Consider the following 14,653-nt stretch of genomic DNA (forward strand, 5'->3'; position numbering starts at 1 on the left):
AAAAAAAAAAAAAAAAACAGCAGCTCATGATTTTCTCAGTGCTTCCATATAAATGCCAGGATTTCTGTGATGGGTGTCACCATCAAGCTGTTTGTTACTTAACCAATTTCCTAGGCCAAAATGTAACACTGACTTTTAAGTTTTAATGTTAAATCCAGCTCTTGTTTGAGTATTATTAGGCTTTATGCTCACATCACTAATTAAGGCAGTGCAATTAGTGTGGAAGTCAAACCTGGACTAATTAAATCTGGGATCTGATGCATTTACATAATTAATGGAGTGTTTAAGAAATAATTCCCCAATAATTAGAGTTCAGTGTGTTAAAAACTTAAAATTAATTAGAGTGTGATTAAAGGTCTAACAGTCAACTTGATTTGTTTTTAGAATGCATGAGAAGGATTTTATGTAGAATATGCTAAACTTGTTAGGCTTTTAATTTGATTATTTCTAGACAACTTGATCAAATATTGGGTACATAGTCACCACATCTAATAATGGAAGGTATACAAGTGTAATTAAAGGAAACGATTTAACGTGGGATGTGTGTGACTATGGACCTACACACAAAAGAAAAAAACCAAATTATATTATATGGTGTAACATCATAAATCGTATAATTGAGTCCAAAATGAAGAAATCTAATAAACAACTCGTTATTAAAGATTGTCTTGTCTACGTAAGCAATCAGCAAATATGAACACATATGTACACTTTCATGTGAAAATCCAGAATACTCTCATAACGAAAGGATCCTTAGCTTGTCTTTCCTTGCACTTGCACCATTATTAGTTGGGGAAATGAAAAGGCTCGATCTCACTATTATCATTTATTCTGGATTTAACTTTTATTAATTGACAACTTAATTTTATTTTTTTATATGATAAGTGAATTTTAACCGACAACAAGCAAGGGAGAAGTTAAACTTGAACATAATAAATTTTGTTTAAACTCAGTATTTATCTTAATAGTTTATTGAATATATATAAATATTAATTTAAAACATAAGAAATTTAAGAAATTAGAATTCAAAACTCATAATTGGCAAATCCCTACTCCTTCTCTAATTCATGTCTTACTTCTCAAATATTGTTTCACTCTTTATATGAATGGTTATTTGTAATAATCTTTTAAATAAATTAATAGCATGACATTTCTATTTCACCTTCAATATTACAAAAGCTAAACTCCTACTTATTTTTCCCTTTTGGTGGTGGATTAAAGTTTGTACAAACTTATAATATTGCTAGAATTTAAAGAGAAAAAACTACAGGAAAAGGTAATTACATGTGTAGAGTCACTACTGAAAAATCACTATTTTACTGAAAGATATTTATTGGAAATTCTCATTGATATATTGATTAAATTGGTGAGAAAGAATAATAATTGTGTTTTTATATGAAAATTTTAAGAAATTTTCAAGTATTTTTAGTGAGAAACTGCTCTAAATTCAATGGAAAACTAATTTTAAAAATTAATATTTTATAATATAAATTTCTCATTAAATCGTGGTTGAAAAAAACTCTTTAATTGTAGTGGTTAATTACTATTGGTATAGTAGGGACATTATATTAACTAGGAGGTGTCATGTCATTTTTAGGACATCCAAAATGACAAAAGAAACAAGTCAAAATTAACAAAAGGGTAAATCTGAATCAGATCTTTTCCTAAATAATTTTACAAAGAGAGATGAAACTCCTTTTGATTTGTATGAATTGTTCAATGATCATTAAGTTGATTTTAGTTTCGTTGACTCACCTAACATGTAAATTGTTCTAATGTACTCCTATTTTATAATTATGTCTTCCCCTCATATTAGTTGTTCATCTTTCTAAATTAAGAAAATATTAATTAATTTTTTTTTATATTATCTTGCAATTAATTCTTTTTAAAAGTATTGTAAATTTCCAAAAAAAATAAAATAAGGAGTACTTCTTTTTATATGCCTGTAGAAAAAAAGTGATCATCAATTAATATAAGAGGAAAGGAGTATTACTTGGGAATAACTAATTTGTAACCTATTAATGCTGGTAAATGGTGAGCCCATGTAATTTTACATTAAATTATTCTTCAATCATTTGTGTATTGTACGGATTTGAAAGGCCCGAAGATAAAAAAGCAAATAGTTTCATCATGCATGTCAGAAATAAAACATGGGAAACTAGACTGACACTTATAAATTGTACTTCCTCCGTCCCATTTTATGTGGCAACATTTGACCGGGCACGGAGTTTAAGAAATAGATAAAGACTTTGAAATGTTTACCAAATTACCCTTAAAAAAATAGACTTATTTTTCTCTCTCCTAATAAATGTATTGGAGTACTCTTTTCAAGATTAAGTGGGACCAACAAGGATAAAAGAGGAATTGTACCTTTAAATACTTACCAAATAAGGAAATGTGACATTCTTTTTGGGACTGACCAAAAAGGAAATGTTGCCACATAAAATGGGACGGAGGGAGTAATTTACTCCTTCATTCTCTAATTACTTTATCAATTTTTCCTTTTATAGTTATTTCTAATTACTTGTCTATTTTAACAAATCAAGAAATGATAAAAAAATTTACCTATTATACCCTCAATTAAATGACTAATTACTTTAAAAAATGCAGAATTTTTCATCCATTTCATAATTAATAGGGGTAAAATGGTAAACTCACTATATCATTAATTGATTTCTTAATAGATATATTAATTCAAAAGTGAACAAGTAATTAGGGACAGAGAGTATCTTACATTAATAAAGTGACATTTTAATGGCTTTATTGAATATGGAGAACTAATAATAGTAGTGTAACAAAGTTGAAAAAGGAAAAAATGAAAAGAAAAAGTCAACTACCGCGTTTTGTATGAGTTATCGAGTTCCTGATTATTACTACTTTAAGATAGAGAGGATTGTTCGAATAGTAAATATTTATTAAAAATAAAAATTTATAAGTTTATAAGTTAATTTTGAAAATCAAATTTGGAGATCCTTGAATTAAAATAAACTTTACTCACTTTTCTATTTTCACCGATTTAATAAATACAAAACGAATCTCTTTACATGCAATTTTATACGGCTACCATGGTTTTATTAGAACTACCTAGTGTAAAATTTTCATCTCAAATTATCACTTAGGGTGTGTTTGGTAGGAAGGAACATATTTTTTTAGAAAATATTTCCTTGGAAAACAAGTGGATTTTAACTTATTTTCTTATATTTGGTTGGTGAGTAGAAAATATTTTGTAATGTTTGGTTGGTGAATGAAAAATATTTTTCATCAAATATCATTTATTTTTGGCTTGAGATTGAAAAACACTCTTTAGGAAAATAATTTATAATTCGAAAATCAAACTCGATAATTGATCTAGGACCCGATCCCGACACCCAAACTAGGACAAGACCCTGATAACCATTCAAAAATTCAACCCTAAGATTTGACCAAGGACCTGATCAGACTTTCGACCCAAGATTATTTTTTTTTCAAAAACCATTTTTTAAAATTAAAAAAAAATTGACGGAGTCTCGGGGGGAGGTAGCATAACAATGATTTTTTAAAAAAAATTGAAATATTTTTCAAAAGCAATTTTTTTTTGATATGGTGGGTTGGCGCGTAATTTTTTATTTTTTAAATTTTTTTTGACATATTTCCCAAAAATTATTTTTTTCTTAAATTTTTTTTTGACGGAAATGGCCTGAATGTGGTGGGGGTAGAGGTACGGGGTGGCGTTAAATAAAATAAAAAATTAAATTTGAAATATTTTCCAAAAATAATATTTCTTTTAACAAAATAATGTTAATTACTACTCCTACTTAAAATTGAAAAATAGTGTCGTGTAAAGATAGACTGCAGAGTTAAATACACCAATGACCAAACAAAATGACTTCAGAAGGGAATATAACTAGTTCACGCCAAGTGTCTCCATCTTAATTTTTCTTACACGCTCTTTTAAAAAAATATTAATCGATATGATTTTTTAATTATTTTAATAGTCTTCAAGTATAATTATCACTAAAGTAGAATAAAAAAAGACAATTTCAATTAAAATTTTGAAAAATTTAAAATATTTATTTTTAAAATTTACATCAGATAATGTGAGACGGAAAGATTAGTTGATGACAACTATGGTAACATGGAAAGATTGACTTCAGGAGGCGGCAGGCGCGGTTTCTTTCTCTTTTATAACAACCAAAAAGAAAAAAGGAATTAGAAGCCAAAAAATCATGTTTAACGATCCTAATCTGCGGAAAAAGACACGCTATTTTACAGATCATCAGACTATATTATTTTCCATGAAAATGCTGTGACGTATGAAACGACAACATAGTCCCTTTTGTTTTGAGTTGGTCTAAATCAGTCCCTTGCAATATGTTGTAATGCAGTATTCAGTCCTTCATGTTTTTCTTGAAATTGACTGATCATTCATTCTAGGAAAAAAGGTTTGATATACCTGTTGAAACTTTGTAATTTAGAGTTGATTTAATCCTTATTACAAATGTGGTTTACGTATATCCTTATTAATACATAAATGACTCATATATATATTTACTGTTACACAAAATGAATTAGGAAAATTGAATTTGAAAAAAAAAACATTTCTAATTGTAGTTTCTTTCCGTTTAGACCGTTCACATACTTCTCATGATTTGGATTAATTTATTTTTAGTAATTTTTACTCTTTAAGATTTTTTTTAGTGTTGAAAGTATTTGGGTAAAAATATCTTTTTAGGGCTGAAAAAGTAACCAAAAAAAAAAAAGCAAAAGTGATAAGCTGGGTGTTCCTAACTTTTGACTTTTAGGGGTCGTTCTGTGTGAGTGATAAGAATAAATAGTCATATCATAAAAAAAAATAGTCATGGGATAATATTTTTGTTTCTTGATTGGTTGTCATATTTGGATAACTTATCCCACCATTTATATCATATTGATGGGATAAGTTATCCCATATTGGTGGGTTAAGTTATCTCAGGATAACTAATCCTAGGATAATTAATCCTGAAATAATCTGATTCCAACCAAACGACCCCTTAGCTTTTAACTTATACTCCCTTCATTCCTAGTTATACTCTCTATGTCCACTTTTAATTGTCATGTTGCACTTTTCGAAAGTTAATTTAACTAATTTTCAAAGTTAGATTAGATTAATTTGATGTTTTTAACAAAAAAAAATAGATATTCAAAAACTATACGAAAAGTACTACAAATTACAATTTTTTGCATACCAATATGATGAAAAATGCATCGTAAAATATTCGTCAAAGTCCTTATAGTTTGACTCTAAAAAAAGAAATCATGACAATTAAAAGTGGACTGAGGAAGTATTTCACTATTCTAGATTGTACGTCCCTTAAGAAACTAGATAAGTTTACCATTGTATTCTTATTTAGTGTTCTCTTGAAGTCAAGTTTTCAATAAATGAACATAAATTAGTTTATTTTGATTAATTAATGAGTAAATTTTAGGTTTAGCAAACATAAAAATCATTTTAGCGTTCTATAGCTACAATTTTGTTACTTGCATGATTTGTATAAAATCGCAGGCAGTATCTGATTGTATAAAATCACAGGCATCTGATTTGTATAAATCGGGTGTCTGTGTATATAAAAATCGTGTTTGTATATGTATATGTTCTTTGTGTTTGTATATCTGCATAAAATTTAAATTTGTATACAATTGAATCGAGTTGAAACAGATGTATTTGTATATCAAATCTCTCGCTCTCTCTCGCTTTATACAAACACAAATTATACCATTTATATTTTTGTATAATTTGTGTTTGTATAAAGCGAGAAAGAGAGAGACAACTAGGCAAGAGAAGATTTGTATTTGTATAATTATAAGTGTATAGGATACAATTTATATAGTTGTGTTGGTATAAAGTGAGAAAGGCGAGTGAGATTAAGGGAGAGTGGCGAGCGAGATTCAGGAGAGAAAGGTGAATGACAAAGTGTTTGCTACAAATTAGAATTAAATGAAACTGTGGTTATAACATTTATTTTGAATTAATGGTTTGTTATTTCATACAATTTCTCTTTAATTAAATTGACCATTAATCATTTTATTTTCCTATGTTGGTCAAATTCATTCTTTCAAGGCTAATAACTCTCAAGAGTAAAATATGAATAATAGTGTTATTTATATAATGATTTTGTGAAATGGCAAGTATTAAAGAACATTTAGGGCCTGTTTGGAAGGACATCCTGGTAATTGGATTTAGTGTAATTGGTGTAATTACATTGTCTTGTCCTGTTTGGAAATACATGTAATTACTTGGTCAGCAGGTAATTGGTGTAATTGAAATGGGGTAATTACACTCTACAATTCACAGGTAGAGACTGTGAATTGCTGGTAATTACATGGTGTAATTTACCTGATTCCTTTTTCATTTTTTTTTATTTCTATTTTTATTTTTTTTACTTCTATTATTTTAATTTCTTTTTATTTTTGTTTTTATTATTATAAAAATTTGTAAAAGTCTATTTTTTAATTTTTATTATTATATTTCATTTTATTCTTGTTCTCAACCTTACTTTACGTGATTCTATGTAATTTTCTCGTATTATCTATTTCTTTATGCCATGTTTATTTTCTCATTAGCATAATTTTATTAGTATTCTAATTTTTAAATTAAAATATAATTTATTGTTAAGTAAGGTTATAGACTTACATTTTCTTTATTATGAAGAAATAAAATAATCATATTTATTGCTTTGTTGAAATTTGTTATAAGAGTATTATGTTAAATTTTTTGTTTTGAATTTATTACTTATGTTATATTTTCAGTTTCATTTGTTTTAGTAATATTGAATTTACATTGCACGTCATTTTTTAATTAGACTTGATAGATTATATTTTTGTCAAACATTTAATAATTTATGATATTTTATTTATATATTACTATTCTCTTTATCAAACCTGCATTTCACAATGTTCGTAGAAACTTCATACTTTTAGTTGTTACGATCAATTCACTTGAAATATATTAATTTGAAAAAATAAAAATCAATTGTTTTTTCATAATATTAGTTACAGTAAATATGTTTATTAATTAATATATTTTCAAAAAAGAATATATATCTTAAATATTTAATTTAATGTCATTTATAAAATTTCTTATTTGTCTAGTATAAATTTTAAATGATTAATTTTTATTTTTAAAATAAATTAATTTTATGATTGCAATTGTGCATCTAAACAGAACATGTGTAATTACCCTTGAAATATATTAATTTGAAAAAATAAAAATCAATTGTTTTTTCATAATATTAGTTACAGTAAATATGTTTATTAATTAATATATTTTCAAAAAAGAATATATATCTTAAATATTTAATTTAATGTCATTTATAAAATTTCTTATTTGTCTAGTATAAATTTTAAATGATTAATTTTATTTTTAAAATTTATTAATTTTATGATTGCAATTGTGCATCTAAACAGAACATGTGTAATTACACTGTGGCATCCAAACAGGACATGTGTAATTACACTGTAAATACACTGTGGCAACCAAACAGGTCAGTGTAATTACTAGACTGTGTAATTACTAGGCTGATAATTACTACCCTAGTAATTATAGCAATTCCAATTACCTGGTGGCTTTCCAAACATACCCTTATTTTTAGTAAGTACAACGTGTAAATAGGAACAAAGGTAATAAGATCCTGCTTGGTTTAACTTTAAAAAAAAATATTTTTAAAAAAGTTAAACTTAAGTAACCTTTAAGTTAAAAAATAAAAAGTATGGGAGTACCTACTTTTAGCTTTTTTACAGTCGTTTTAAACTTGTTTTAAATTATTTTTAATTTTGTCAAACACTCCCAAAAAACTAAAAATGACTTAAAAATAGATTTGACCAACTTTTATATCAATCCAAACACCTCTTAATTTGGTAAAAAATAGTAAGTATCACCTTTACGATCAAATGTGTTCAATGTTGATAACATTAAGGACTAAAGCTACTCTCATAAATATTTGAAGGACCACTTTAGAACTTGGTCATTTTCGTACGTCATGAAGAAGCCGCGGGGGTAGAGGGAAAATTGATGAGTTAAATATTTAAGATTGTGCATTTTGGCTGTAATTGGCTGTCATTTATCGTTTGCAAACTGGTTCTGTTTTTTTGTTGATGTACTGTCCAGACGAATCTGGTGACCCCCCCTCCCCCTTCTTTTCACTATTAAAAATTGTTGACAAAAAAAATTTATTATATAAACATAAAATTGTCTTCTTTCTTTGAACTCACTAATCTCTTTCCACGCTTTCCCTTTTTGACCCGCCTGTTTAATCAACAACTCCTTCACTACTACTGCTAATTACTTATTAGCAGACATTAAATTACAACCCGAAGCTTCCATGTGCCACACCAGTCTCCACTAACACCTCTTTATAATTCTTCTTCTATTTCTCACGAGGATATTCTCCATCTATTTTCTGTTCAAGATCTAAAAATTGTACTCTCTCTGTGTCACTATCCAATTGACATAGCACAACATAATTGAGTTTACAAACACTCATTTATTATCGTTTTGCTCAACTTTTTCATCTGGGTTTTGTTTTTTAAGAGATTTTTAACAATGGCGCCGAGCTCTGTTGTTGTTACAATGGAGAATACGAAAAATATTTCATTAGTTGAAGTCAATGATTTGGATTCACCAGCTTTTAGGGATAAAAACAAGGCTGCAAATCCCAAGAGATTTACTAAAGTGCTGTTACTGAAAGCCCAGAGGACACTTGGCTGTATCCCAAAAACATTTGCTTCTGTTAAGAAACGGATTGCTTTATCAGATGAAGAGCCAAAATACAGGGGGAAGTTGTACAGATTTATTAGAGCTTTTCTTGCTATATCAGTGGTGGCTTTGTGTATTGAAATTTTTGCTTATTTCAATAAGTGGGAATTAAATCTGGTGAATCCTTGGGAGGTGCAAAGTATTTTGCAATGGACTTATATGGCTTGGATTTCATTTAGAGCTGATTATATTGCTCCTTCCCTTTCAAAACTCACTACATTTTGTATTGTGCTTTTCCTTATTCAATCCATAGATCGACTTGTTCTTTGTCTTGGATGTTTCTGGATGAAATTCAGGAAGATTAAGCCAATTATCAATGAAGATGCATCTGATCTTGAGGATGGATCTTATTGCCCTATGGTTCTTGTACAGATTCCCATGTGCAATGAAAAAGAGGTAACACAATTTGCAATAGATTTTGAAAATTTATCTTTATATATATGAAATTTGATCTGATTTTCAAGTTCCCACATACTGGTCCAAAACAATTTTGGGGGTTTTGGAACTTCCACTCCCAAAAATTCAAAATTTTCAATTTCGAATTCCAAAATGGCAACTTTAAAAAACCCCAATTTTTCAAGTTTCAAAATCTATGATCAAATGGGAGTTAATATTGTGGTCATTCTTGCTGATTGATCAGTTTAAACAGATTTTAATTTGACGGGTTCAATATTTATGTTCACACAATTGAATCCATTGCAGTTTTGCAATTACGGGTAGTATTTGTTGAAATCTTTAGTGATTTTTCACATATATATGATTTTTGCATCCGTTTAAGCTTGTGTTGTTTTTCAATTCTCCGATAATAGTGTTTGTGAATTTGTAGATTTAATCTGATTATCTAATTTTCTTGAACTCAATAGGTTTTTGCACAGTCAATTGGTGCTGTTTGTCAGCTGGATTGGCCAAAAGACCGATTCTTGGTACAAGTATTGGATGATTCAGATGATGAAGTCCTGCAGCAAATGATCAAGAATGAATGTTTATCCTGGAAAGAGAAAGGGGTCAACATTATCTACAGACATCGGTTCATCCGAACTGGTTACAAAGCTGGCAATCTTAAATCTGCAATGACTTGTGACTATGTTCAGGACTATGAATTTGTTGCAATTTTTGACGCGGATTTCCAACCAAATCCTGATTTCCTTAAACTGACTGTACCTCATTTTAAGGTAACAAACTAGTTTAATTGCTCAATCTGAATTGCCAGTTGCTAATCTTTTTTACGAGGCTAAATAGTTCTTTTCGATTTCTGTTATGTAGGGAAAACCGGATGTTGGACTTGTTCAAGCACGCTGGACCTTTGTTAATCAGGATGAGAACTTACTTACTAGGCTTCAGAACATCAACTTGTGCTTCCATTTTGAGGTGGAACAGCAAGTGAATGGTCACTATCTCAATTTCTTTGGATTCAATGGAACAGCTGGTGTTTGGAGGATTAAGGCTTTGGAGGAGTCCGGTGGATGGTTGGAACGGACAACTGTTGAGGACATGGATATCGCGGTCAGAGCACACTTGTATGGCTGGAAATTTATCTATGTTAATGATGTAAGGGCACTTTGCGAGTTACCAGAATCATATGAGGCTTACAAAAAACAGCAGCACCGTTGGCATTCTGGTCCTATGCAGCTCTTCAGACTATGTCTTCCTACAATCCTGACTTCCAAGGTGAGAGTTGCTATCTATTATCTTCGCACTTCCAATTCAACTTCCCAAACCCGAACGTTTAAATTTCAGGCAAGTAGTAAGCTTAACTGTTTTTTGCATTGTCATTGCAGATCTCTGTCTGGAAGAAAGCCAACATGATATTCCTTTTCTTTCTTCTAAGGAAGCTTGTATTGCCCTTTTACTCATTCACATTGTTCTGTATCATACTTCCATTAACAATGTTCATACCAGAAGCCCAGTTACCTGCTTGGGTTATCTGTTATGTCCCTATAGTCATGTCCATATTGAACATCCTTCCGGCACCAAAGTCTTTCCCTTTCCTAATGCCATACCTCCTATTCGAGAACACAATGTCCGTGACAAAATTCAACGCCATGGTCTCGGGGCTATTTCAGTTGGGAAGTGCCTATGAATGGGTGGTCACCAAGAAAACAGGCAGATCTTCTGAATCAGACTTGCTAGCATTTGCTGAGGAGGAATCAAAGAAAATGAACGAAGAGAAAATATCAAGAAGGCTATCTGAATCTGGTCTAGAACTATACGGAAAACTAAAAGAACATGAACAAGAGATCCCGAAGAAAAAGAAGGCAAACAAAATCTACAGGAAGGAATTAGCACTTGCTTTTCTTTTGCTGACTGCAGCTGCAAGAAGTCTGTTATCTGCGCAAGGCATTCATTTCTATTACTTGCTGTTTCAAGGCTTAACTTTTCTTATAGTTGGCTTGGATTTAATTGGAGAACAAGTCAGCTAGCAAAAGCAAAGAGTTTTAATATTTTATTTGGAATGTCATCATCTGTTTAGAGACCAAAATTTCTGGTTGAGTAGTAATCAAAACTTGGCTACAAACTGGGATTTTCACCATAAGAATAGTCACAGGTGAATTTTAAACAATAGCATACTCACATTCATTCATATATACTTTTTATTTTATTTCTTTTCATTTGTGAAATTTGTAATTGCCTTTACTATATCAAGCAAAATAATGAATTGGAAATATTGTTTGACTTACTGTGAACTGGGATATGGATTTCTGAGTTTACACAATGGCCTTTCTTCTTCTTTATTTGTCGATTGTAAATGTAATGTTTATTCATTTGTGTAAACACATTGTTACATTGATGAAGTTTACTATTTGGAAGGTATTGTTTGTCACCTGGTCTTCTTCAGAAGTACAGTTTCTGAATACTTTTGGTACTAAGTCTAAGAGTGTATCCTTTTGAATGTCACAATCTGTAAAGTAGAACAGAGTTCAAAATTTCAACAACGAACGCCTTCTCTCTCGTCTCTCCTCCTCCCAAGAGATCAAAGAGAAAAGTGACAAATTTCGTCATACAGTGGAGAAACCTTTGAAGAATTTGAGTGGTCCAATATCTCAGATAATCTTGCAGGTAAGTTAGCCATGATGGGTGCCACAATGTGTGCAAAGAGAAGGACATCTCACCTACTATTTTGTTAGTTTATCCCAGCATACTCATGTGTTCCTTCATGTGATTGTTTGTTTACAATTAAACCTTTTAATAATTTTACAACAATTCATGTTAATTAAGGAAACAATCTGTCTTCTTCTGCTGTCTACCCCTGATAATTTTTCAATTTGTGGTTTCTTTTTTGTGTGTGATCATGTAATAGAACCATCTTCTCTGTTTATTAATTCAATAACAACAGGTAACTTCCTTTGCTTTTCACATATTTAGTATAGTCAAACCTCTCTACAATAACGTCATATGTCCAGATATCTATAGCGAAATATTGTTATAAAGAACATATAATATAATACAAAAAGGAAAAATCACACCATATACACATTTAAGAGACAATATTACGAGTTTTAAATCTACTCTTAAAAAATTCTTACTTATAACAGTTTAATTACGGGTTATAACATATCAATTAAATTTAACTTTATTTAAAAATCAATTAAAATTTACTTTAATAAATGATTAATCAGTTTATATTATTAATTATTTAATTATATTGAATGCAGTTCCTTTTATATAATTAATAGGTGAGAGAAATAATATTAATGAAAGAGAATCAATTTGTAATTATCTACTACACCTTTTAAAGGATTTTTTTAACTTATTCAAATAACTTTTATTTATTAATGACTATTGGGGCCTTTAATTTAAAAATAAATAAAAAATTTATCACCGTATATTTTAACATGTAATTTCTCTCTCTTTAATTTTTTTTTTTTTTTGCTTTTCTTGATGTTTTTTTAATTTTAAATTTTGATATTGTTTTTTTTAAACAGATTTTTTTAGAATTAAGAATTCTATATTTTGAAAATTTGATTTCATTTTTTTAATTTTAATTAATCTAAAACTTGATTTCTTGAGAAAAAAAACCCGTTTTACTTAAGTTTTGAACTTGTTTTTGGTGTGTTTCTCTATATCTAAAATACTATTTTGTTGGTGAAATAAGTATATTTAATTCTGAAATTTGTTGATATATATAGATAATATGAGATCATAAAATCTTTAATAAGGATTTCTTAAGGTTTAGCTTAAATATGATAAAAAACATCATACTTGAATATGGAATATAAATTGAAGAGAGAGGAAAATATAGAACTTGTATTAATTATTACAGTTTAGACTTTTAATTACATGTTTTGATTTTTGGGTGATGTATATTTCTTTTGCTACAATTTCTGACAACAATATATAATATGCATTGTTTTACAATCAGATTTACTCTTCCCAGATTTATACCCGTTGGATACTAATTTTATACATTTTTATTTTTTGTCTTTGTTCTAAAATTTCAAGTTGGATACCAAGTGTATATAAATTGGATAAAACATTAACTTGTTTTAGATTGTCTAACTTGGTTGAAATATCAGTTACATTTTATTTTTTCATTTTCAAGTGGGATATATGTTGGATACCAATTGAATACAACATTAACTTGTTTAGGTTGTCTAATTTGATTGAAATCTCAACCACATGTTGATTTTGCAATTTTCCAATGGGGATATCAATTCAATACTAAATTTATACAAATTGGAGACAATATTAACTAGTTTTACGTTGGCTATTTCAGTTGAAATCTCAATTACATGTTGTTTTTCAATTTTACCACTGGGACGTCAGTTGGATACCAAATGTATACCAATTTCATACTAAGATTTGACTTAATTTTTCCAGTCAATATCAATCGCATACAAACATTAACTATTTTTTGAGTATACATTTGAAAAACACTTGATACACAAATGATTAACTAGCACACATAATCAATATTCTGAAATTATAATTCATTAACTTAAAAGACAAAATAAATCAAAACATGAGTTTGCCACAATAAAACAACCAAATAAAAATTAAAATAAATTATGTCTTTTTTTCAGAAGGGTAATTTGAACATGTCTTCCTATTGTGTTCCTCCCGACGACATGTACTGCACATAATCTTAGACCTCTTGAATTTCACATCAGCAAACCATTTACAAGTTATGGTCTCCCTACAATTCTTTTTGGAATTGGGCGACAATAATTTCTGCTCCGACACTTTTTGTAATTTGCATATTTTTTTGTTTCATCATAAATTATTGTGTCAATATTATATTATACAAAAGTACAAATAGCTTTTATACATATGTTATATCAATATACAAATTTCATACCATTTTTATTCTTACAAAATTCATACAAAAGTAAAAATACATATGTTATTTTAAAATAATTTCATATGTTATTACAAAATACAAAAGTAAAAACACATATGTTATATCAGTATACAAATTTCATACAATTCTTATTCACACATTTCTTACTTAGATCAAAAGTTATCAATTATTCATATCAAGATCATGCCACTAGAATACCAAAATAATTCCAACTTAGAAATATTAACTGTCATTTCTTAATAAACAATATACCAAATTCATTACATTATTATTCTCAAAATTCATTACAATATAATGCCAAAAAAAATTCAATCAAACCAAAAATCGTACCAAAACATTATCGATTGTCATACATGCTTGGTAGTATAAGTATACAAATTCCAAAGAAAAAATTAATCTATTTTTTTAACAAAAAATATACCCAAAAAAAAATGCGTCAGACAAATAATGAACAAATTCAATGTTCATACCAAAATATAACAATATACATTTTAAAAAAAATGCCATAATTCAAATTATTATACACAACAAAAAATATGAAATTAGTATACAAATTTCATATAATTATTATGCACATTTTCCAT

At 28.6% G+C, this 14,653-nt stretch overlaps 1 protein-coding gene across 1 annotated transcript; it reads left to right on the plus strand.

Annotated features, from left to right (window-relative positions):
- The first annotated feature begins 8,231 nt into the window (after window positions 1-8,231).
- Window positions 8,232-11,562, plus strand: LOC102588069 (xyloglucan glycosyltransferase 4). The gene is made up of 4 exons (XM_006338232.2): window positions 8,232-9,166; window positions 9,634-9,942; window positions 10,034-10,438; window positions 10,549-11,562. The coding sequence occupies exons 1-4, from the start codon at window positions 8,558-8,560 to the stop codon at window positions 11,188-11,190; spliced, it is 1,965 nt and encodes a 654-aa protein (XP_006338294.1). The 5' UTR covers window positions 8,232-8,557; the 3' UTR covers window positions 11,191-11,562.
- The last annotated feature ends 3,091 nt before the right edge of the window (window positions 11,563-14,653 follow it).

This window comes from Solanum tuberosum, unplaced genomic scaffold, assembly GCF_000226075.1.
Source record: "Solanum tuberosum cultivar DM 1-3 516 R44 unplaced genomic scaffold, SolTub_3.0 scf00004, whole genome shotgun sequence".
NCBI lineage: Eukaryota > Viridiplantae > Streptophyta > Magnoliopsida > Solanales > Solanaceae > Solanum > Solanum tuberosum.